Here is a 26437-nt window from a genome sequence, read left to right on the forward strand (position 1 = left end):
AAGAAGCCCTGCAGAAATAGTGATGGGGAAGAAGCCCTGCAGAAATAGTGATGGGAAAGAAGCCCTGCAGAAATAGTGATGGGGAAGAAGCCCTGCAGAAATAGTGATGGGGAAAGAAGCCCTGCAGAAATAGTGATGGGGAAAGAAGCCCTGCAGAAATAGTGATGGGGAAGAAGCCCTGCAGAAATAGTGATGGAGAAAGAAGCCCTGCAGAAATAGTGATGGGGAAAGAAGCCCTGCAGAAATAGTGATGGAGAAAGAAGCCCTGCAGAAATAGTGATGGGGAAAGAAGCCCTGCAGAAATAGTGATGGAGAAAGAAGCCCTGCAGAAATAGTGATGGAGAAAGAAGCCCTGCAGAAATAGTGATGGGGAAGAAGCCCTGCAGAAATAGTGATGGGGAAGAAGCCCTGCAGAAATAGTGATGGGAAAGAAGCCCTGCAGAAATAGTGATGGGGAAGAAGCCCTGCAGAAATAGTGATGGGGAAAGAAGCCCTGCAGAAATAGTGATGGGGAAAGAAGCCCTGCAGAAATAGTGATGGAGAAAGAAGCCCTGCAGAAATAGTGATGGGGAAAGAAGCCCTGCAGAAATAGTGATGGAGAAAGAAGCCCTGCAGAAATAGTGATGTGGAAAGAAGCCCTGCAGAAATAGTGATGGAGAAAGAAGCCCTGCAGAAATAGTGATGGGGAAAGAAGCCCTGCAGAAATAGTGATGGGGAAGAAGCCCTGCAGAAATAGTGATGGGGAAGAAGTCCTGCAGAAATAGTGATGGAGAAAGAAGCCCTGCAGAAATAGTGATGGGGAAGAAGCCCTGCAGAAATAGTGATGGAGAAAGAAGCCCTGCAGAAATAGTGATGGGGAAGAAGCCCTGCAGAAATAGTGATGGAGAAAGAAGCCCTGCAGAAATAGTGATGGAGAAAGAAGCCCTGCAGAAATAGTGATGGAGAAAGAAGCCCTGCAGAAATAGTGATGGGGAAGAAGCCCTGCAGAAATAGTGATGGAGAAAGAAGCCCTGCAGAAATAGTGATGGGGAAGAAGCCCTGCAGAAATAGTGATGGGGAAGAAGCCCTGCAGAAATAGTGATGGGGAAGAAGCCCTGCAGAAATAGTGATGGGAAAGAAGCCCTGCAGAAATAGTGATGGGGAAGAAGCCCTGCAGAAATAGTGATGGAGAAAGAAGCCCTGCAGAAATAGTGATGGGGAAGAAGTCCTGCAGAAATAGTGATGGGGAAGAAGCCCTGCAGAAATAGTGATGGGGAAGAAGCCCTGCAGAAATAGTGATGGGGAAGAAGCCCTGCAGAAATAGTGATGGGGAAGAAGCCCTGCAGAAATAGTGATGGGAAAGAAGCCCTGCAGAAATAGTGATGGGGAAGAAGCCCTGCAGAAATAGTGATGGGGAAGAAGTCCTGCAGAAATAGTGATGGGGAAGAAGCCCTGCAGAAATAGTGATGGGGAAGAAGCCCTGCAGAAATAGTGATGGAGAAAGAAGCCCTGCAGAAATAGTGATGGGGAAGAAGCCCTGCAGAAATAGTGATGGGGAAGAAGCCCTGCAGAAATAGTGATGGGAAAGAAGCCCTGCAGAAATCGTGATGGAGAAAGAAGCCCTGCAGAAATAGTGATGGAGAAAGAAGCCCTGCAGAAATAGTGATGGGGAGGAAGCCCTGCAGAAATAGTGATGGGGAAGAAGCCCTGCAGAAATAGTGATGGAGAAAGAAGCCCTGCAGAAATAGTGATGGGGAGGAAGCCCTGCAGAAATAGTGATGGGAGCTGAGGAGGCAGAAGGCACAGTGCAGACGGGGAAACAAATTGGCTGCAGACAATTTCTCAATAGGGAGGAAGCTAAGATAGGAAGGGACCATCCTGATCAAGAATCCCAAACTCTGGGGCTGGAGAGATGGCTCAGCAGTTAAAAGCACTGACTGCTCTTCTGAAGGTCCTGAGTTCATATCTCAGCAACCACATGGTGGCTCACAACCATCCATAATGAGATCTGACACCCTCTTCTGATGCATCTAAAGACATCTACAGTATATTTGTATATAATAAATAAATAAATAAATAAATAAATAAATAAATAAATAAATAAATAAATCTTTAGGCCAAAGTGAGCGGGGACGACCAGAGCAAGCAGAGGTTTTGAATTCAAATTCCAGCAACCGCATGATGGCTCACAACCATCAGAAGAGCTACAGTGTACTCATATACATAAAATAAATAAATAAATCTTAAAAAAGGAAAAGAATCCCAAACTCCTTGCTAAAGATCCAACAGGACCCTGCTCGGCAGCTAATGAGCACTAATGGCACACAAGATCTGATGGCAGGACTGTACCACTTGACCTTCTGTCTTGGTGACTTTCACTGTCCTGTACTATGAGACACAATTAGGCTTATATTCCTTCTGCTTGTGTCTGACTCTCCCACAGGAACATTTACTTTAAGGAGCAGAGTCCCCTTTGGCTACAATGTACTGACATGACAGCACCTAGGACAGCACCCAAGGACAGCAGGGACAATGCTGGCTACACCTGTGACACAGGAGCTTTCTTCCAGGCTACATCTGTAGTGTATGTGTGTGTGTGTGTGTGTGTGTGCACGTGTGTGCGTGTGTGTGTGTGTGTGTGTGTGTGTGTGTGTGTGTGTGTGTGTAATTAAGATGTTCAGGAGTAGATTAATTTCTCTGGACACACATGCATAGATGGTAAAACTATAGAGTGAAAAAAAGAAGCAGGCAGTAATCTTGAAATAGAGAAGGCTCAGGAAGGTCCCCGAAGTGCATCTGATAAGGAAATGATCCGTTTTCAGACAGTGATGACATGACTGTTAATTGACAGTCTTTGTGACATGGTTCATATAGTATTTGATATTCTGAATATATATTCCACTTTAGAGAGAGTGAAGGGAAGACTAGGGAACAGACTTGGGTGACTAGTTGGGAACCCAGTGACATAGTTCCCCTGTGCAAGGTTTGCTGGGAAATCCTCAGAATAGAGAGAGCATGAGCTATTACTCTATGACAAAGCCTCTGCTTGGCCATGAAAGGAAACTTCTAGATGTCTTTTCTTTAATTTGTGCCACAAAAATTGCCCTGCTATTGCTACCTGTGCTTCAGCAGCAGCAAACCCTAAGGTACAAAGGGGAGCCGTCAGCGGGGCTCAGGCCTGGAGCAACACTAACTATGGATATGCACCGCCTAACCTCAGCCTCCAGCAAGCTGCAGCAGCCTTGGATTATGCAAGGCTTCAGATTCAAATGAGACACATGTAAGCTTTACACCAGCACTTGGAGAAGATGGAGTCTGTTTCATTAATGCCAGAAGTAGCCATCAATCTCCTAAAATGCAAGCTCGTATTAAGGTAGCCCGAGAAGACACAGCTAGGCTAGAGCAGGCAGCTCCCGCATTCCCGAGAACTTTGAATTCAGTGTTCATCTCTCTCCCAGACCTAATTCAGTGCTACTTAGACATATGAGACAATCCCATCCGATCAGACCTAGGAAAGCAGAGGTGACTGACATCCTGTTTGGGTTGAGGTGCCCCTGGATTGCCCTTCTTGGACATGGTCCAGGACTGATGCTGCTGGAAGGTGTTCCCAACAATTTGTTCAGAAGACATCTGTGACCTAGGATAGTCCTCACCATCTTCGACTGTCAGCAGTTTCTAATGTCAGAGATACTTGGTTTTGCCTCTTAACAACTGTACAACTTTGGGCAAGTTTGCTCATTTTGTTGGATGGGTTAGTGGTGATATAAACAAAGAAGTGTACACAGACACTGTATCAAATAACTCTCACCAATGGCTCAGATGGGCATCCTAGATGCAAAGGACCTCATCTAAAGGAAGAGAACACATAGCATTCCTTTCATCTGAAAATCTGCACTTGAAGCGTGAGGTCCTTCCTGTTTATGTTTGCAGTCACAGAAGAGGAAAAGATGAAAGGGACTCCAGTATGCTGATGGGAACAGAGAAGAGAGCAGGAGAGTGGCCACTAAGCCCGTCCTGCCCGCTTGTCATCTAGGGTGAAAAAATAAAGCACACTTTGCAGGTGAGACCTGGGAGATAGGGGCTGCTGTGGAGGGTTCCCAGATAGTCGCTATGAAAGCAGGCTCTGAGCCAGACTTCAAAGGTCAGGGAGCATCCTCCTGGGGAGCTGGTGCACAGATCAACGGAGGCCACTGCAAATAAGTGTGACTTCAGGTACAGTCTCTCCTGCTACCACATCAGCTGGGTGACTCCTGCAGCCTTCCCACTACACTGAGCTATTCATTTTACACATGACTCCCAGTTAGAAATTACAGCATCAATGTGGCAGTGTCATTTTGACAATGGCACTTCTAACAAACACCTAGAATACTGGTGGTGACACAATCAGTCTTTCTTTCCCTTTTCTCCCTAGCCCCACCGTGGTGACTGGACTTTATGCAGCCCCTATCTGGAATGCCTGTAAACTACCAGTATGCTCCTGCTGACTGGAAACTGCAGACCAGACAGGATTAACAGTGTCACAAAATTAAAGACCCACATTAACTACATTTTCCTTATTTCCAAAGGATAGACGAGAATGGATCAACCATGTGCCTTTCACAGGAATCCTGGGGTTTATATTCCTTAACAGTGGTGAAATGAGGTTTACAGGGCCCAGCAAAAGAGAACAATACAGTTACAGATATATAACTTCCTCTTTTCTGAAAAACAGACAACCCTTGCACACTGGCTGCATAACAGCTCCGAGGCTTGGTGCTAACCAGGCCCTGAGTCACTGAAGCTAGGAGCAAGGCAATTAGAGAGCATCTCACTTCAAAACACTCCTATATGCTTCATCCCATCAGAATCTCAACGTTCACACTAGTGTGAGAAGGAAGGACTCAGGTCTCAAGGCTCCATAGGAAATGAGAATGAACCCAGCAATGTCCCATAATAGAAGGTGTGTGGTATCTTGAACCTTTGCGGTTCTGAGCTCTTAAAGCAGCTCAGACTTCTAGACTCAACCTCGCAGTCAGCCTATCACCATACAGACCAGCAGAGTAGAGCCAGGTAAGGAGCTCATCTGGCAGAGTGCTAGCCTATCATGCACAGAGGCCTGGGTTCCATTTCTAGCACCACACAAATGAGCCATGGTGCCAATCACCTGTAATCCCAGGACTCAGATGATGGAAGCAGGAGGAGGAGGAGTTCAAGGTCATCCTCATCTACATAACAAGGGCTAAGTGAGTCCCTGTGTAAAAAATATATATATATATAAAAGATCTACAGACTGTACTCATGCACAACCCAGAAAGTACTGCCTGAGTTTAAGTAGAAAAGGCAAAATCAAAGCCTCGAAGGAGTCCTGCATCAAAACAAAGTGCATAGCATTTGCCAAATATTGTTAAAGCTACAAAGACAAAGCATGAGGCCTGAAACTGTAGGAGATGAGATCACTGTGGCCATCTGGAAGCAGGGCAGAGCAGAAGTGAGGAGCAGGTGTAAGCTGAGAATGGGGTAGGGACCAGGTGATATGGCTGCACAGGGCCTGTCTGGAGAAGTGGAGGCTGGGGAAGGGGCTGGTAGCTGACTGTTTATAGTCATGGGTGGGATCTACGTTTTTCTTGTGAGTATTGTCAAAAGACAGTTGACTCTGCCAACCACATACTGAAACGTATGCAGTTTGGGAGAAGATGGACAGGAAAAGAGCAACAGGACAGAAGCCACTGGATATAGATAGACGTGACATACAAAGAGAAGCACAGGGTAGGATGGAGGCTTTTCTAGACGCGTGTTCCTAGTGACTAGCCTTCCGAGAGATTCAGAGGGAATTATGTACGAGGATGTACATAAGGAAGTAGCTCTGAGGCTTATGGGACGTGGGTGTCAATGAAAATATCATTCACTCCCTGTAACACAGGCGGGTTTGGCATAGTGGAAGCTTTGTGTTGTGCTGGGAGTCTCAAAGACAAGATTAGCAAGCCCAGGGTTAAAAGTTTTGCTAATGCTTTTGTCTCTTTTAAGAGTTCCCATCATCCAAGGCTGGTGCTCAGCTCTGCCCTGGGTCAAGAACAAAACCAATGTCAGGGTCACTTTCCAAAGAGCATGAGTCAGAACTTCATAACGGTTAATAAGCACAAAGCTAGCTCGGTTTTCAAATAAGGCCATAGACAAGTTAAACAATTTAAAGGAATAAATATCCTAAAGCTGTAGGGGTATTACAAGTTCAAAGCCAGCTTGCCTTGAGGCAATTAACTCATCACAATAAGTAACAATAAATCAATCCACACTAATTGCATTTGGTAGAGGAGCTTCAAAGAATCTTTAGTGTTAGCTGGTTATCGATTTTATTTTCTTGTTATTATTATTAATACTGTAATCACTTGTGAAGTCAAAAACACAGTATTTCCAGAGAATATATTGCATACTCATAGACGGATAGGACTTTAATTTAATGTAAAACTATCCAGTTTCCATTTTTTCCAGAGATGCTTTAGAAATCTAAGGTACAACAGAATTGAACATGACGCTAGAGGTCTTTAGCACAGACTCTGCAGCAGGAAGTCAGTTAGCATGGTTACCAAAGGGCCAAGGCACCACCCAGGTGCACATGTGCTTCTTCCTCCCACACTCACAGGAAACAGAGAAATGGGTGCACTATCAGAGACCATACTGTCCTTCAAGGTCAGATACTGCCACGGAAACCCCACACTTAGCCCTTCCCGGCTGCCCGGGAATTCTGTGGTTTTCACTGAACCTAGCAAGTGTTCCAGCTACTAAGTTAGCTAGCATCCTGTGCCAATGTCAGGCCTGAGATTTGATAGCTAAACACACACCTGTGGCTAGTATCATCAAGTCAGGAGACGGACAAAGGGGTAAAAAGTCATTACATCCAAATGATTTCACAAAAGACCCAAAGATATCAAAACATAAGCATCATCTTTGGAAAGCGACAGTACTCCTAACTCATGCCCACTCATTGGATGCTGGGCCTTAACCTTATGATCTATAAAATGGAGATATTAATACTTGCCTGGAAGGGTTTTCAGGGCAAGCTAAAGTGTGCATATAAAACACTTTCCACAGCAATGCCAGACAACTGAGTGAGATCACTCGGGGTACTAGTAACGTGAACTGCTTATAAGCGTTTACTCAAAGTTATCCCTTCTCTTCTATCCCTCCTTAAAAGGGTTAGGAGGAAAACAGGAATAAATTACTTCAACAGGAATCTCCTTGGCTTACCTCATCCTGCATACTATCTCTGTCCAATGTTGCATATGTATTCTCATGAGTTCAGGTGCCTCTTGCCTTCTACATATGTAGCTCACCACAGCTTGCTGTATTCACAACACAAAGGCCTTTGGCACTTCCTTCACTATCAAAATGCAGGCGCTTCGAAACTGCTTTTGTTAAAGAGAGTTGGTTCTGCAGCTTGGCCCTCCGAGGTAACTGTTCATAATCGCAGGACAGAAGCCTGGCATTTCTGACTTTGTTCCTGTCTGTCTCCATCATTTTGGATGGACATGTAAGTCACTATTCTGAGACTTTTTTCTTGAGTAACCTTAGATTCCTAGGCAAAAAAAAAAACTTTACAGGACCAACACCTTCCCACAGAAGAGTGGCTCTCCATGAGGTCACACCACGGAGCAGAGCAACCCTCTCCTGACAGGTACCCTGGCCTCTCAGACAATAAGGACATCTTGGACCACCTTGTATGACACATCCAGACCATCCAGAGACAAGGCTCAGTGGGATCCCATTTCAGCCAGGATTGCTCAATTTTGCAATCACGTACTTCTCCATTCTCCACACATATAAACCTACAATATACTTCAGTACTGATGGACATGTGGACACTGAACCCTTTGATTTGTTCCTTCTTCCAGTGCTGCTTGAATTCCCTTTGACTTATGGTGATTAATCAATGGAGAATCTTTTTGTTTCTAAAAATATGGGTTTTTAAGCAATAGGATAATATAATCTTAACTTGGCTGAAATAAGAATTTAAAAATTCTCATGATGGCTATGCTGGTCTTCTGAATTCCCACAGCTCCTGGGACATAACTTTCCCCTAACACTCCATACAATGGCTATTATTTTTGGTGCATTTTTGGTTCAGCAAAGGCCAAAAACCTGGCAGATAGGATCCTGAGCTCAGCCTGTGCATCTGGCACACTGCCTGACAGAGAAGGGTCTGGTTCCCAGATCATCTCACATCCGGTTGCATCAAAAGATCCAGTAAAAATTAAATTCCTTCATTGCCCTTACTTTGGCCCTGAAAATTCTGATTGCTGAGCACTGGTAAGGTGTACTACTTAGGGAATAGTTAGAAGTTTATCAGTGATAATGAGATGAGAGATTATGGTCTCCTTTATCTCTTATCAGTTTTATGATAATGCTGTAGTATGCAAATTTTCAACTGCAATAAAGCAATAGATTCCTTGGGCTGTACAGAGCTGACAGTCAAGGAGTCAACCACATTCAAACACATAACAAATATAAATTTGACAGTGTATTGTCAAGGTTAAGGGTCAACTACTGACCTCAGCTATATTTAAGGGCTGTCTACCACAAAAAGCAAAGGGCCAATAGCCAAGAAAGTCACAGGGTGTCAGAAACAGAGGAAGCTAAATAAAGATGGGTCAGCATTCAGCCACCCTGAACTGTTTCCAAAAGGTACATATTTCAAAACTGCTGACTTCAGAATGAATTTTTCTTTGCAGACTTGCACAACTCGCATCATTTTTTTAAAACTCATTCTCTAGAGGCTAGGAGATTCTTAGTGACCTTGAAACTCTATGGAGGATAGAGCTAATGTGCAAAGTCTCTTGGGTACTGGGCCCTTAAGACATGTCTCAGTGTGATGAAAGCACTGGTGGGCAGCAGTGATGGGGAGAGGATAGTGGGGAAATATAGAGCCTGTTCTTTGCCAGGAAGCAGAACTGGAAAGCATGGGCAATAGGTCCAGTGGGAAGGGGTGGGGCTGACGAGGAGCGCATGTCTAGATGTACACAAGCATTCTAAATGGACAATACACCTGGTGAAAGGTTCTCTGATTAGTGGTATATTTATGTGTTAGATATTAATGTGTTACACCATTAATGTAATTATCAAACCAGTGGGCCATGGGACTATGACTCTAAGAACAGCTGGAGCCTGCCTCAGATACCAAGAATGTTGAGTAATGGGACATGATGGACAGAGTATGTACAGTCAAGGCAAGTTCCTGTGACAAGAAGGAGGGAGAAAAAGGACAGATTATGAACATCATGTGGCAAGTCCTAATCACTAAGTTTCTTACTAATGTTGATGTGTACAGAGGTAGCTCATATACTGCTTCTATTGCTAAGCAGCAGGTGACTTAGGAAGATTACAGGACTTGCCCCAAATCACCCAGTAGATGACAGAGCTGGGCCTAAGGTAGAATGAAAGCACATGAGCACAGACCTTGCGCTAAGACACACGGCTTTCATCCAACTGCACACTGGTGCTTCTCCCATGGTTGCTTGTGATGGGACAGGACTCAAGGTCCTCCCTTCCCTAATGTGGGTAACTCTGTGTAGACAAAACTAAACAAAAATGCCACCAGAGCACTCTGGGTGACCTTGAATCTGTCACACCAGTATGCGCTGGCTCCTTCCTCAATCACTCTCCTTTCCCCTGACATCAGGTGAAGGTTCTGTGTCTGGCATGGATAGAACAGGGCCAACATGAACATGCAGTGGGCAGCCACTCTACGAAGGCACCAGGGAAGACCTGGAAAGATGATAGTCTCATGCTTAGAGGTCCAGCAGCTTGGTGATACCCAGGAGTATTGGGGCACAGAAGCTTAGCCTTACAGGAAGCAAAGTCCTGATTGTGCTCCCAGGATATCTGCAGACAAAGGACCTCGCACTGAACCCAGCTGGACTACATACTAGAATCTCTGCTTTCTGGGCTGAGGGGTCCTAAGAACAACTGCAGGTTTACAGACTCACTGGGAGGCTCCAGAGGACGCATCAGAAAACCAATTACAGAAAAAGAGGACAGCAATGTCAGTCCAGGTAAGGCACACACGAGACAAAGTCTAGGGAAACCAGGAGCAAACACCTAAGAATTTTCTTCTAATACAGTCACAGGGGGCACAGTCATACTCCCTGAAACAAGTGTACTGATGCCAATCAGAGATGTTTTCAGAGATTGACTGCCCACACATTTTGGCCCGGGTACTACTGATATGGACATGTTCTTCCTAACATGCACCCAAGCTCCAGGAAGGAAGACAGATCTCCAAGACAAACCACATCTCTTGCACAGTGAAGGCAGAATAAGTCCTTATCAGCCAGGGTGTCAGGAATTTGTGAAGTCCAACCAATAAGCCAGCCTCTCAGAAGACCAGCTGGGTTTGCTTCATTGTCTCTTCTGCAAAATGCCCCACATTGAAAACATTTATGTTTTTGATACCAACTAGTATTTAAGTGGGACTTAATTATTTATTAAAATATAATATTTGGGTCTCCAGGAAGTGCAAGAGGCCAGCGGTACAACCGGAGGCCAGCTGGGAGCAACCAGTGTGCTCTGGTGAGTCAGGCCCTGCAAATCAGAGGATCCAGCCCTGAGGCCTTTGGTGGGAGCCTTCAGGCCTCCGCTTCGGGATCAGGAACAGCCTGGGCCCCTGCACCCAGTCTCCAGGCAGTGCAGGAGGACAGCTGTGCACCCGGAGACCAGCTGCAAAAAGGAAGCTTGCACTGGTGAGTCCAGCATTGACAACAAAACCAACTAACACCAGTGAGAACTAGATGGCAAAAGGCAAACACAGGAGCGTTAACTAACAGAAATCAAGGCAATATGGCAGCATCTGAACCCAATTCTCCATTAGTAGCATGTCCTGGATACACCAACACTCCAGAAAAACAAGATATGGATTTAAAATCACTGGTCATGATGCTGTTACAGGATCACATGAAGGACATAAATAAATCTCTTAAAGAAATTCAGGAGAAAATGGATCAAAAGATAGAAGCCCTTACAAGGGAAACACAAAAGTCATTGAAAGAAATTCAGAACAATACAAAAGCCAATAAGGAGGAAACGCAAAAATCATTTAAACAAATACAGGAGAACTTTGGTCAACAGGCTGAGGTCATGAAAGAGGAAACACAAAAATCTCTTAAAGAATTACAGGAAAGCACAAACAGGCAAGTGAAGGAGCTAAGCAAAACCATCCAGGATCTAAAATCAGAAGTAGAAACAACGAAGGAAACTCAAAGGGAGACAACTTTGGAGATAGAAAACCTTGGGAAGAAATCAGGGGCCATAGATGTAAATATCAACAACAGAATACAAGAGATAGAAGAAAGAATCTCAGATGCTGAAGATACCATAGAAACCATGGACTCAACAGTTAAAGAAAATGCAAAATGCAAAAAGCTTATAACCCAAAACATCCAGGAAATCCAGGACACAATGAGAAGACCAAACCTAAGAATTATAGGCATAGATGAGAGTGAAGATTTACAACTTAAAGGGCCAGCAAATATCTTCAATAAAATTATGGAAGAAAACTTCCCTAACCTAAAGAGAGAGATGCCCATGAATATACAAGAAGCCTACAGAACTCCAAACAGACTGAACCAGAACAGAAATAGCTCCCGTCACATAATAATCAAAACACCAAATGTACTAAACAAAGAAAGAATATTAAAGGCAGTAAGAGAAAAAGGCCAAGTAACATATAAAGGAAGACCTATCAGAATCACACCAGACTTCTCACCAGAGACTATGAAAGCTAGAAGATCCTGGGCAGATCTCAAGCAGACTCTAAGACAGCACAAATGCCAATACTCCTATACCCAGCAAAACTCTCAATCACCATACATGGAGAAACCAAGATATTCTATGACAAACCAATTTCACCCAATATCTTACCACAAACCCAGTCCTACAAAGGATAATAGGAGGAAAACACCAATACAAGGAGGGAAACTTCACCCTGGAAAATGCAAGATAGTAACCTTCTTTCATCAAACCCAAAAGAAGATAACCAATCAAATATAAAAAAAATAACATCAAAAATGACAGGAATAATCACCATTCCTTAATATCTCTTAACATCAATGGACTCAATTCCCCAATAAAAAGACATAGACTAACAGACTGGATTCATTAACAGGATCCTACATTTTGCTGCATGCAAATGTAGGAAACACACCTCAGTGTCAAAGACAAACACTACCTTACAGTAAAAAGCTAGAAGACAATGTTACTAGCAAATGGTCTCAGGAAACAAGCCAGAGTAGCCATTCTAATATCAGAAAAAAATTGACTTTCAACCTAAAGTCATCAAAAGAGACACTAAGGGACACATCTTGCTGGTCAAAGGAAAAACACATCAAGAACTCTCAATCCTGAACATCTATGCTCCAAATGCAAAGGCACACTCATTCATAAAAAAATTTTACTAAAACTCAAAGCACACATTGCACCTAACACAATAATTGTGGGTGACTTCAACAATGCACTTTCCTCAATGGACCGATCAGGAAAACAGAAACTTAACAGGGACAGAGTGGCTTGGGACCAATTAGATTTAACAGATATATATAGAACATTTCACCCTAAAACAAAAGAATATACCTTTTTCTCAGTACCTCATGGTACCTTCTCCAAAATAGATCATATAATTGGTCACAAGACAGACCTCAACAAATATAAGAAGATCTAAATAATCCCAGGCCTCCTATCAGATCACTATGGAGTAAAAGTGGTCTTCAATAGCAACAAAAACAACAGAAAACCCACATATACATGGAAACTGAACAATACTCTACTCAATGATACCTTGGTCAAGGAAGAAATAAAGAAAGAAAGACTTTTTAGAACTTACTGAAAATGAAAATATAACATACCCAAATCTATGGGACACAATGAAAGCAGTACTAAGAGGAAACCTCATAGCCATGAGTGCCTCCAAAAAGAAAATGGAGAGAGCATATACTAGCAGCTTAATGACACACCTGAAAGCCCTGGAGCAAAAAAAAAGCGAATTCACCCAGGAGGAGTAGAAGGCAGGAAATCATCAAATTCAAGGCTGAAATCAATCAAGTAGAAACTAAGAGAACCATACAAAGAATCAACAAAATCAGGACCTGGTTCTTTGAGAAAATCAACAAGATAGATAAACCCTTAGCCAGACTAACCAAAGGGCACAGAGACAGTCTAATTAACAAAATTAGAAATGAAAAGGGAGATATAACAACACAAACTGAGGAAATTCAAAATATCATCAGATCTTACTACCAAAGCTATACCACTCCTGGGCATATACCCAAAGGATTCCCCAGCATGCAATAAGGACATGCTCCATTATGTTTATAGCAGCCTTATTTATAATAGCCAGAAGCTGGAAAGAACCCAGATATCCCTTAATGAAGGAGTGGATACAGAAAATGTGGTATATACACACAATGGAGTACTATTCAGCAATTAAAAACAATGAATTCATGAATTTTTTAAGCAAATGGATGGAACTGGAAAATATCATCCTAAGCGAGGTAATGCAATCACAAAAGAATGCACATGGAATGCAATCATTGATAAGTGGATATTAATTAGCCCTGAAGCTCTGAATACTGAAGATACAATTAGCATAGCAAACGATTCCCATGAAAAAGGAAGAAGAGGGCCCTAATCCTGGAAAGACTTGATCCAGCATTGTAGGGGAGTACCAGGACAGAGAAAAGGGAGGGGGAAAGATAGGAGAATGGATGGAGAGAAGAGGACTTAAGGGACATATGGGGAGGGGGGAACTGGGAAAGGGGAAAGCTTTTGGATTGTAAACAAAGAATATAGAAAATAAATATATATATATAAAAAGAAAAAAAAGAAATATATGCAAATGTAACTGTCAAATTTTAGAAGTGTAACAGCACATTTTCAAACTCTTTATAAACATTAAATTCTAGGTAAACATTAAAATATATATATATAATATTTGATCTATTGAATAGTTTGATATATGTAGAAAGAGAAGCAAGGCAATGTAATCTCAAAATGGGTGTGGGATTAATATATAGATTCTATATGCTGATGTTGTTAGAATGAACTGTGAAAATAAGTGTGTAATAAGGAAGAAAGAAAGAACTTGTAGGGACAGGTGAAAAAACTAAGAAAACTAAAGCCAATTTGAAAGAACCAAATGAAAATGCTAGGAATTTTAAAATACTAAAACTCTTTATCGGATAGTCTTATGAACAGCATATACAACATAAAAACAAAGAATAATGAGCTTGAAGAAAGGCCAAGAAAAATAACTGAAACACAAAGACATAGAAGGAGACGGAGAGAAAGAGAAAGGAGGTAAGAAATCTGAGTAATGGGGTCTAAGACACAGGTGCTACTGCCCCAAGACAAGGATAGGGAACAAATGAACGAAGTGAATGTTTAAGGAGACGATGGCTGAGAACGGTCCAGCTGTTGAGAGACACCACCCACACATCCAGGGATTCACCAACTGTGAGTCCAGCACACACAAAGGATACGTAGATTCCCAGTGTTCATATGAGGAAAACAAAATAGGGCAGAAAAATCATGAGTCAGCCTGAAGAAAAAGACGCATTACAGACAAGTTCAAACCAGTGATGGACAGAGAGCAAAGAAATGTATCTTGCTGTGATGTCCCCCAGATACTCAGTCTGTGGCTGGCTCAGCCTGTACATAGATCAGTATATAGATCAGTGTATAGATCAGGCTAGCCTTCACCTGATGGTGTTTGCTCCTCCTGTCTCTGCCTTCAAAAGACTTCAAAGTACAAATGAAGGTGTTATCAAAGAAAAACAGGAAAGCCAATTCTGTCTAGCACATAAGCATCATCAGCATGCTCAAGAAAATTCTCCAGACCAGAAAATCATGTATCTGACCAAAGCCCAAGCCTGAAATGGAAATGGGTTAATAATAACAATAATAATAATAATAATTTAATACAGGTAAATTTTACATTTACACCTCTTAATACATTTTTCAACTTAATTTTTTAACTTTAAAACTTTAAGAATTATATTTTCAAATGAACATTTGAAATTTCACTAAATATTGCTGGTTATTTGAAACAAAAGCAGCACTGTGTTGAAGAGTTAACAACTTAATTAAATATAATGTAAATGATAATAAAGTTTAAGTTTGTCAATGTAGAAATATAGTGTTTTATGGATTTTATTACTTATGTTCATGGAAGCGTATATTATTTGAAACCATACAGTTTTTAAAAAATGACATCCACAGCAATTGATTAAATACAAATACACACACACACACACACACCAGCGGGGGTGTGGGTGGCGGGGAGAGGGAGAGACCGGGGCAGGAGGGAGAGAAGGACAAGTCCTAAATGGGAGAATGTTCTCTTCCAATGTCATCATAACCAAGAAGTCTGAGAAACTGTCAAAATCTAAACAGCTGCAAATTATAAGATATTTAGTAAAAGGTTGCTTCCTCCTGAGATCCTAAAGCAGAAAAGGAACAACAGATAAAAATGAGAGCATGTGAAACTTAAGATTCAATTAATAATGTGTCAATGTTGGCCTGTCAGTGGTAACAAGCTGCCGTATCCCTGTTGGCTGTTAACAAGCAGAGAATGCAGTGGCTTTGGAGCCTTGCAAGCTTTGGCATCACCACCATGTAGGAAAGTGCTTCAGTCAAGGAGAATGCCTAGCTCTGGCTCACTGAGAACAACCCCTAGGGTTAGAAATTCACTCACTACACATTTCCAAGATCCAATAATGATTACCATTACAGAGAAGCCAACTCGGTGTGGAAGATGGCAATAGGCCTTGGAGAAAGAGCGAAAGCCAGTTCCCTTCCCAGCCAGCCTCATGAATATGGCCACAGTTGATAGCTATAGAGTCGCCGTCCAGTTTCTTCACAGCAGCCCTCCTAAAAGCAGACTTTGCAATCATTAGATTACTGTTTTCAAAGGGGCAAACAGTGGCTCAGATTAGCAAAGGAGCCCCACAAATGTCTTCTCGTTGGCAAGTAGTGGCCCAGTGGTATGGCCCTAATCTACTTGCTGATGAACAATACACACAACAACGAAAGCAGCATAAGTGGAAACCATCTAGGAGAATATTATAGTAGGTGCGTTACAGACACAGTTCAACCCAAACAAAAAGAAGGTGGGCACAGTTACACCCCTTGCTTTGCTGCTTTTGGGAAATTGGAGTCATTTTTAAGAGATACAGGAGGAAAACATGGAGCCAGCATCCTCTGATCACCCACCAGGGTCCAGGTACAAGACCCACTGCTCATAAAAATGATATTTCTTTTAATGTCTCCAACACCAGGAGACAGATACCACATCAGCATTTTACAGGTAATAAGCTTTACAGAAAGGAGTGAAATGACACAGCCTACAGGTGGCACAGCTAGGAACTAGCTCAACCTTTAAATCCCACAGTTTCTAAGGCACCTCACTACTCTGGGGTTTTCAATTGCCAAGGCAGTTCACCGCCACTCATGTAAGAATAGCACCACAGACTAGGAACATGCTCACACTCTGCTCAAAATCTGCTTTGACTTTAGTTTCTAAGATATCCTTTCTTCTTCTTACAATGTTATGGTTTTACAATGTTACTTATATAGCAAGGAGGTGATCCATTCAATTCACACAATTTATAAATCAAGTATTGGTTGGGGAATGGGTCAGTAGACAAAGAGCTCCCCAAGAAAGTGAAGTCCAGAGCTCATATCCCCAGGACCCACGCAGAAGCAAGGTGGACATGGCCGATAATCTGTAATCTAAGCGTACCGGAGGCAGAGAAAAGGGAATCCTAGGGCAAGATGGGCTGCCAAAATAGTAAGCTACAGGTGCACTATATACACACATATGTGAACCTCCACACATGTGTCCCTCCCCAAACATGCATGTGTACACTCACCACAACTCACTATTACCCTGTTTCCAAATATACTCAGTTCATATCCTTACCCTCCTCAATAGACGACGTGTCTATTTATTTTACATTTATTTTTACAGAGCCTTGAAAGTAAACACAAGAAATATGGTTTTATCATTTTTAATCTTCCTTTTTGCAGTTTCTTATACAGATTAAATATCTCTCTATAAAAATGAGCAGAGTTTTAGACTCTTTTAAAGTTACAAATCATTGTGTTGTATTTTGTTGATTTTTTACTTAAACAGCACCCTATTCATGGATATATTGCCTTTTCACAGTTGCTTTGTATATGCAAGGATCGATGCAGTAGATTAATGAGTTCTTACAAGTGACCATTTTATGACCTCTGTAACACACCTCAGTTGGGACAGTTTCTGCTGCACTCATCTCCTTAGGAAACATGCCATTTTTAACTCCCAACAACACTATATGAGGAGGGCTATTCCACTATGGCCTTCAATGGAGTGTGTCCTTAAATTTTGATGTTTACTGATACAAGGGAAAATAATCATAGCATGGTTTTGCTGACTTTCTTAATCAAAGAAGTTGAACATTTTATCATGTACCCAAGTTATACCCTTGTTTGTGACCAAGTCTTGCTACATACTTGACTATAAGAAAGCTCTTCATAAAAATGAAAGATAGATTAAAAACATCATATGAAAATAATTCGAGCTGCTCAGCATTTCCCTTGAATTTTAATGTCATCTTAGTCATTCTGAGGCTTTGATATCTCAAAGTATGTGAAAAGAAATCTCAGTTTCCTTGAATGAATGAGCTAATCAATCAAGCTAGAAATAATCCAAGGAAAGACAGAGAATGGCTCAACTCAGCAAGGAGGGAAGATCTAAGGAACTGTTTCTATATGAGGCTACGGTTCATGGCTGACTTGTCTTCCCTATGATATTCATCTAGATGTCTCCTCTCCCGATCCCCTCACTTCTCTCTTCCTCTCCTCCTCTCTTTCTCCCCTGCACACCTCCAGTGGCAGCACCATCCACACCACCACTTCTCTCATGATAGAAAAAAGTACAGCAGGCCTATATTTTCAGAACCTATATTAGAACCAACCTCAAAGGACATTCCGCTCAAAAAAATTAAGACTATAACTCTCAAACTTGATATGGAGTGATAGGTGTGACATCTACAAGATGAAGCATCTTGTTTAGATGAAAAGCAAGACTTCAATTAAAAATAGTTTGTTTCAGCTACAATAACAACCTGCCTGGACCACAGGTTTACTGGTGTAACAATGGCCTGAATGCCATGGAACCAACCATTCCTGATGGTTTTTAATCCAGGCATCGTACATCTAGACAAGTTGCCCAGCCCACTGTTTAAACCCTCCAGCTCGGGGGCTGCCCATCACAACTAGGTGCTTCATCCAGCACACCTCTAAGGTCAAGCATGTTGACTGTTGTGAGGAGTGGACGAAGCCCTGAGAGAATGTGTAAGAAGTGGGTAAGTCCTGAGTGAAGCTGTATCATTGACATGAGCACAACCATGACAAAGATCCCAGGGCCTCAGACCCAAGGCAAAGCCTTCCTGGGGTCAGGCTCAGGGAAAGCCTTCCCCTGGGTTCTGTGTGGATGTTGACAGGCTGTGCAGACAATGTGGACTGTAACTTCTTCTTCCTTGATATTTATAGTCTGAGACTGCTCAGACAAAGAGACCCACCTACACAGATAAGCCGACCCTGCCTCCTACATAAAATAAACCCACCTCCAAGATACAGATTTATAAAGCAAACACACCAAGTGTCTGGGCTACTAGTGTGTTACCATAAAAATCTAGCTTTTCTCTAAGTGTGCCTGTTGTTCTTAAGTCCCTGTTGCCCTGGTTCGGTCAGTCCCTAAGCCGAGCAAGGTCAAGGCAGATTGTGACCTTGAGGATGCATTTTGATTGCAGGCAATATCTGTGATTTCTCATTGGTGTGATGAGCTTGGCTCTCAACTTTATCACCCATTAGATTTTAGGAGACATGAAAATGCTTCCTGCATGAAGATGTCCACTGTGCAGTTATTTATAACAGCCTAAATTGGGAGCAACCAAAGGACTCAGTTGTGAGGGGCAAGATTAAATAAAACATAGAACCCAATATTTCTGCAGCGGTGACAAGGAGCTTGTAAGTCTATTTTCACAAAGTGTGAAAATGACTAGAAGCACCCAAGGGAATGCAATGCTTCCACCTGCAAAGAGGGTCCTCCACCCTGCCTTCAGCCAGAAGGGTCCTCCACCCTGCCTTCAGCCGGGAGGGTCCTCCACCCTGCCTTCAGCTCTCTTCAGAGCTGGAGCACTTTTAGCAAACCACCAAGACACTGAGCCATGCCATGGACCCAACAAAGCTTTATCAGTGGTAAAGCTGATGCAGTGACTTCCATCAAAAAAAAAAAAAAAAATCTCATTTACTGTTGGACTGCAAACTCATCTTTTTAAAAATGCTTCAAAAGCACTCTAGATTCTATGAAGAAAGAAATTTATAAGCATTTTCAAGTCCTGTTTAATGAATACTAAATAAATACATAAATAGAAATATGCCATTTAAAAAAAAACAATCTAGGAATCTGCCTGACTTCAGTGTTTCCTGTCACAAGTCATATACTATAAATTATTAAATCCACCTCAGGAAAAGCAAATTGTTTTCATTTTGCAAAAGCACTATCTGCCTGAGGAGCCCTGCCCACACAGAATAGTAGTAAAAAAAGAGAACCCTGACTGTTTAGCAGCATTAGCTACCAGGTGATTTTTTTTTCTGGCTCCATAGAAAAGGTCCTCCACAGACAGGCATGAAGGGAAAACCTGTTGGGGAATATGATTGGCAGAACAGTGTCCCTCTCAAGCTGCCCATGTCCTAATCCATGAAACTGCTTAAAAGAAATGAAGACTACATGAATTAGGTGGAGGTATTAGTTCAGAGTTCAGAGTGCTTTCTACAATGTATGAGACCTGGGTTCATCCCTGTCACTGAAGAAAACCCAATAACAACTAAAGGACAGGAATCAGAAACAAAGCATAAGGACTTTAGGGGGTTATATGAGTGTCATTGCAGGGGCCTTTAAATATTTAATTATTTGCAACATGGTGTCCTGAATCCCAAGCTGGTCTTGAACTTGCTACATAGTCAAAGGTGACCTTGAATTCTGAGCCTCTTGTGTCCAGTTCCTGAGTGCTGGGATTACAAACGTACTGTTATTTCTGATTTACTTGGTGGGAACTGAAATGGAGTATATGAGAGGCAAGCACTCTACTACCTGAACCACACCCCAGCAAGAGCAAAGTTCTCTCTCCCTCTCTTTGACCCTTCGCCCCCCTCCCTTGCTCTCACTGTGTGTGTGTGTGTGTGTGTATACATATGCAGTGTGTTTGCAGTGTGTTTTATACATCCATGTTCATGTGAGCCTGAGGGCACCCAGAGGCCAGAGGCCAATGTCAAGTTGCTAATCTTCTGTAATGAGTTTTCACTGAGAGCTTCCTCAGTAAACCCAGAGCTCGCTGTGTATGTATCATGATGCAGCGATCTGCCTGTCTCCGTGTCCCCAGTGCGAGGATTACAGACACGCACCACTGTAGCCAGCTTATCCTGTGAGTGCTGGGGAGTAAAATAAAGACCTCATGCTTGTTGAAAACAGTCCTTCACCAACAGCCATCTCTCCACCATCACCCACCAGCAGCAGCCCAGAATGGGTCTTTAAAATGTCAGAGAGGAAATTCAGAGCAGAAGACATGTGGGGACATGCCATGCTACTGGCCTTGGAACAGAAACAGTGGCTATAAGCCATGGATTGCAGGTGACTCCAGCAGTGAGGAAAGACAAGGGCATGGGCTTGACACCTGGCCCTGCCAACATTCACAGTTGATCTTGGGGCAGTTGCTAGACTTTTGAGTTACTGAATCATAAAATATGTGTGTTCTTTCAACACGATATGGTGGTAATCCATTTTAGCAAGAGGAAATCAAGTGAGGTGAGAGAGGAGAATACAGGAGAGAGATTACTGCTGCCTGGATGCTGGTGGCTGGTGTGGAACAACTTCATGCTGCTCTGGGAGCTAACTGAGAAACTCCACTTAGACAGACTGACACTGGAGAGCTACAGGACGAAGGACCAAGGCTGGCCATGGTGTTCCCCAACTGTTTGAGTTTCATTGTTCACTATGGTACTAACTTGATAAAGAGGAGCCTGAATCCACTGGGAGTCTGACGGAGACCAGCCATGGCCCTGAGAAAAGGTACACACAGCAGCAACAGGTTCTGCACTGGATGCCAAGGACTCAACAGGGGAAATATGTGGTACCTGCCTATGCTTAACACAATAAATCCCACACTCCTCTCCCAAGCACCTAACCCACAGACAAAAACTTTAGAAACTGAGAATTTTGTTCAGGGCTAAAGGCTGCTCCACCTATTCTGGTCAGGACCACTGTAGACCAAGAATGAGGGCAAAGGCCACTGAAACAGGAACAGATAGAAGAATTACCCACAGTGGACCTAATTCCTCACTTAGAACGACAGAGGCTGCTTTGCTCCTCTGCTCTCTAGCATACACTACCCTTAGAGCATCATCTCCCGATGAAACATGTTTGTGCCCGTAAGACATGAGATTAAACCCTTTGCTTTAATTACATAGAAAAATAGGGATAAAGCTGAAGGCCTAACAGACTCAGCCATGTGGTACTCCAGGGGACATGTGGGAGTCCAGCAACTCATGTTCACTACAGACCAGATCAACTACCTGAAAACTGTTTGCATGACTAGCTTTCCCAATCCTCCCCTTCTGCCCAAAGTCACTGAGAAGACACAGCACGGAGAGCACTGCACACTGGGAGGATGTAGTTTAAGATCTGACTCCTTTGCTTTCTGGACGCTAAAAGTGTCTGCACACATACTCAGAGTGCTTTAAGTGCTTCATTACATGAGGAGAAGCCTCACAAGCTGTTCTGAACACAGGATGAACTTGCTGCTAGGGAAGGTCCTTCTCACCTCACAAATGACAGACAAGGTCAACATGACAACAGAAGCTGGAATCAGTCTGTGGCAGAAAAGACTAGAGTTGATCAGCTCAATTCTGAGGCTCAGGTCTCTCATCTGAAAAGCAAGGGCAGCAGTATGTCCCATGGCGAGCTCTAAGGTGACAGGCATGAGCCCCTGTACACAAAGCCAGAGCCTGGGGTGTGCAATGAGAGAGAGCCCAGAATGCGGGTACCAACATCCCTTCCAGATTAGGCAATTCTGTGAGATTCTATAGAAGGCATTTCAAAAAGCATTTTAGAGCAAAGTGGTTGCAAACCTTAAAAATTCAATTTCTCTGAGTACATATCAGCAGAGTAACAATGTCAAGGGTCAAGCTGCCTGAAGGGTTTGATTGAGAAACACACTGGGTCATCTTTCTTCCTCTCCATAATTCCATGAGAGACTGGCTAAGGAGATACTACCAAACACACTAAAGAAATATTACTTATAAGCATTAGGAAGCATAGAGGGACTCCATCCTCCAACCCCTGTACATAATAGGTCAGTGGTTCTCAACTGGTAGGTTATGACCCTTTGGGGAAGGGGTGTCAAACAACCTTTCACAGGGATCCAAATCAGATTATGACACTGCAATTCACAACAGTGGCAAAATTACCGTTATGAAGTAGCAATAAAATAAGTTTATGGTTGGTAATCACAACAGCATGAGGAACTATATTTAAGGGCCGCAGAATGAGGGAGGTTGAGAAGCACTTCGCTGGGTGCTACAGTGGGTATACCAGAACATTCTCCCACTCATATAGAAGCCTGCCAGGTGGCTTTATCACGCCTGTTTGACTAGGCAATTTACCTGCAGGAAACCAAGATCTGAAGGCACGGTTACACCTCCCTAAGTCTGTACTTCACCCCACACCATACCCCTCGCAGCTCACTCCGGTTTTGAGTGGGAAGTACACGCCCTGTTGTCTCTCTGCATCCTCTTGAACACTCTTCCTTGACTTGGTTTCCAGAACACAGAGAAACTGTATGTTTATGAAAGGGGGAGTACAAAGTACGCTCCACTCAGGACAGCTCAACAGCTGGAAAGCAAAGGCAAGGCCACAAGCTCTGTGTGTCCGCGTGTCCTCCCCACTTCCGCCTCACATGCCTCTTACCTTGAAGGAGGCATGCTGCTCCATGTGTCGCAGCAGCTGTGGTTTCTGGGCTGCTGTGTAGTCACACACCGTGCACTTGAATTGCTTCCCTGGAACGAAGCGGAGGACAGAGTGATCATTGCCAGGCTGGTAGCTCCTGCATGTGAAGGGACCACGTACACACAGGGGTCCCTGGCCAGGTGGGAAAGCAGATGCTCAGGGGGATCAAGAAGGCAAGGTACAGATGCAAGGCAGCATATTCGGTGGTCAGCAAGGAGGAGCAGGAGGGAGCTCACCCACTGAGGGAAGAGAGTGGGCAGTTGTGTCTCGGAAGGTTCTGAGCAGTCATGTGACAGAAGACTCCTAAAGGGAGAAAAGCATATGCCCAGCCACCTCCAGAGGACACTGAAAAAGGAGAAGTGTTCATGAGAGACAGATAGAAAGAGGAAGGGAGGAGATGGAAGAAAGGAAAAGAGAGAGGGAGAGAGGGAGGGAGGGAGGGAGGGAGGGAGGGAGGGAGGGAGGGAGGGAGGGAGGGAGGGAGGGAGGAAGGGAGGGAGAAAGGGAGGGAGAGAGGGAGGGAGGGAGGGAGGGAGGGAGGGAGAGAGAGAGAGAGAGAGAGAGAGAGAGAGAGAGAGAGAGAGAGAGAGAGAGAGAGAGAGAGAGAGCAGGAGTGCCTAAGGGCAGCAGAAAAGGCCACACCATGGTCAGAGACATGAGCCACATGTCCCTCCTGGAACGAAGGTGTGCAGTCTACAGTAAGTCAAGAGCTGATCTGGAGAAGAGGGAAGCAAAACACTGAGGATCTGGGACGTCTCAATGAAGATAAGATCCTGAACACCAGAGAAATCTGTAGAATGACTTTACATGGAGAAAGATCACTGTGCACAGCTCCCATGCTGGTGGGAGAGCCAATAGCATACCTTCAAAAGTGCTGAAGACAACGTCAGAGATTACTGTTTTAGCAATATTCAACAATCAGGTGAAGGGGTGAACATGTTAAAACAAAGAAAAGGATATGTAGAACACAGCACCCTGCTCCTGATGAGAGTAACCAAAATTCCCATTTGCAACCATACAAAAATGTAATCAAACAGAAGTATGACCTACTTCCTGCAGTAGTAAATGGTTCTAATGGCGCCAGCATTACACAAACACAACTACTTCCTCAGAGTATGGATCCCAAGAAATTTTTGCTCCTCTGGGGAACTCCACACATCTCTATCAGACCAGAGTATCAAGATGTCTCCATAGTTCCATTCCCTATAAAATCCTGTTCTGAACCCCTGAAGTCAAAGCAAACTGAGCAAGGGCACAGCGGGTCTTGACACCTGTTCCTACCAAGTAACCAATGATAGATGTCACTCCTGGTGTTACTAGATGACTCTACTATCTGACTCTGCTGACAATCTATGACAAAAACGCCTTATTCTTTGGTACTACATGACCAGCACCTCTGTGTGTCTCTCTGACTAGTCACTGAATATCTTGGTGACAGTATCCATATCAATCACTCTTTATAAACTGATGCCCCACACTGTTATAGCCCACACTTTTGTAATTCTTAAACATCATTGCACATGACTGTTCCCTACAGTCTGGGCACACACTTGATGCCAAAACCTACCTACATCTTCTATTCAGATCTCTTCCTTCAAGCCAACATTTGAGACACCACCCATTGCCTTAGTCATTGTTCTATTGAGGTGAAGAGACACCATGAGCAAGGTAACTCATAAAACAAAGAATTTAATTGGGGCTTGCTTACAATCTCAGAGGATTAGTCTATTGTCATCAAGGCAGGGAGTATGAGGGTACACAGGCAGACATAGTGCTGAAGAAGCTAAGAGTTCTACATCTAGATCAGTAGACATTAGGAAGAAAGAAACATTGAACCTGGCCTTGGCTTTTGAAACCTGAAAGTTTACCCTCGAGTGACATATTTCAACTAGGCCACAACTCCTAGTCCACTTCAAGTAATGCCATTCCCTGATGACTGACCATTCAAATATATGCATGCTTATTCAAACTAGAACATCCCACTCCCTGACAGCCATAGGCTTGTAGCCATATCATAATGGAAAAACACATTCAGTCCAACTTCAAAAATCCCCATAGTTTTTCAGTCTCAAGACTTTTCCAAAGGCCAAAGTCTCTTCTGTAACTCATGACAATCTCTTAAATGTAATCTCCTATAAAATCAAAATCAAAATCAAAAAGCAGATGACATACTTCTAATATTAATAGTACAAGATATACATTACCATTCTAAAAGGGAGTAAAGGAGGGACCATGAGAAAATACTGGATCACAGCAAAAATGAAAACCAACAGGACAATCTCCAAATTCTGCATCCCCATATCTGATGTCAAAGCACTCTTCCGATCTCCAACTGCTTTCAGCATTGCTGAGGTCAACACACTTCTCTGTCATGGACTGGTTCCACTCCCTCTTAGCAGCTCTCTTTGGCAGGCACTCCATGATTCTGGCATCTCCATTATCTTGGGGTCTCCAACACAATCCAGGCTTTACCTTCACAACTTCATGAAATGGCTTCTCTGGGCTTCCATGAAGAGATACCCCTGATATTCATTTGGCCTCGGAGGCTTTTCTTAGCCACAGAGGGAGCTTCCATAGCCTGCTTTTTTTTTATTTTATTTTTCTTCTTGAGTCTATAGAACCACATAGCCAGTGCTATTTGCTGAGGCTGGAACTTGGTTCCGTCACTCAAATATATTTCTGATATTGACTGTTTCCTTCACTGCTTAAACTTTTCTTTAATTCCTTTCTACATGTTAGAAGCTTGGCTGGGTAGGGTCTTACACTGAGGTCAACACCCTCTCCATTCCATTTAGCATCAGGCTTTTCTTCCAACCACACCCTATGTAACATCTTACCATAGAATGCTTCCCGCCCAACACAGTAACTACCAGCTCAAAAGATGAGCTGCCATCAGCTCTCATGCATTTGTCCTCTGAGCAGCCCAGTGTCTAGGTGCAGAAATAAACAACCATATCTCTTGCATTTTATTAAGTTGAAATGGGCAAGAAACAAACAAGAAAGCTTTTACATCTTACACACATAACAGTCTTCATACGAGCAGCAAGAACAACCAAAAAAAAAAGATGGTTCAAAAATATTAATACTAGAGTTGTACCTCTCATCTTAAGTGTATGAACTCCAAACTCTAGATTTTACTCATGTCTGTGTGTGTATGTGTGATACACAATACACAAGTGCGCAAACATACTTGCACATTGTAGTATGTGTGTACATGTGGATATATGTCACATACATTTGGGTGCCCATAGAGGATGGAAGAAGGAAGGCAATCAGCTGGAGCTGGAGTTGGAGTTATAGTCAGTCAAGAACCAACCAATGTGGCTAATAAAAACCAAACTCTTCCTTCAGGCAAGTAGCAAATGTTTTTGACTAGTGAGCTATCTCTCC

General features: G+C 43.1%; 1 protein-coding gene across 3 annotated transcripts in view; it reads right to left on the reverse strand.

Moving 5' to 3' along the window:
- The window catches only part of Zfat (zinc finger and AT-hook domain containing), a 196369-nt gene that overhangs the window by 46900 nt on the left and 123032 nt on the right, over nt 1-26437 (reverse strand). For 2 of the 3 annotated variants that reach the window (XM_052161180.1, XM_052161181.1), the window contains exon 11: nt 23009-23097. The exons of the other annotated variant lie outside the window; for it this stretch is intronic. In XM_052161180.1, coding sequence (XP_052017140.1) covers nt 23009-23097 — 89 coding nt within the window. The remainder of the gene's footprint in view (nt 1-23008; nt 23098-26437) is intronic. 3 annotated transcript variants of the gene reach the window in all.

This window comes from Apodemus sylvaticus, chromosome 17, assembly GCF_947179515.1.
Source record: "Apodemus sylvaticus chromosome 17, mApoSyl1.1, whole genome shotgun sequence".
NCBI classification, from domain to species: Eukaryota; Metazoa; Chordata; class Mammalia; order Rodentia; family Muridae; genus Apodemus; species Apodemus sylvaticus.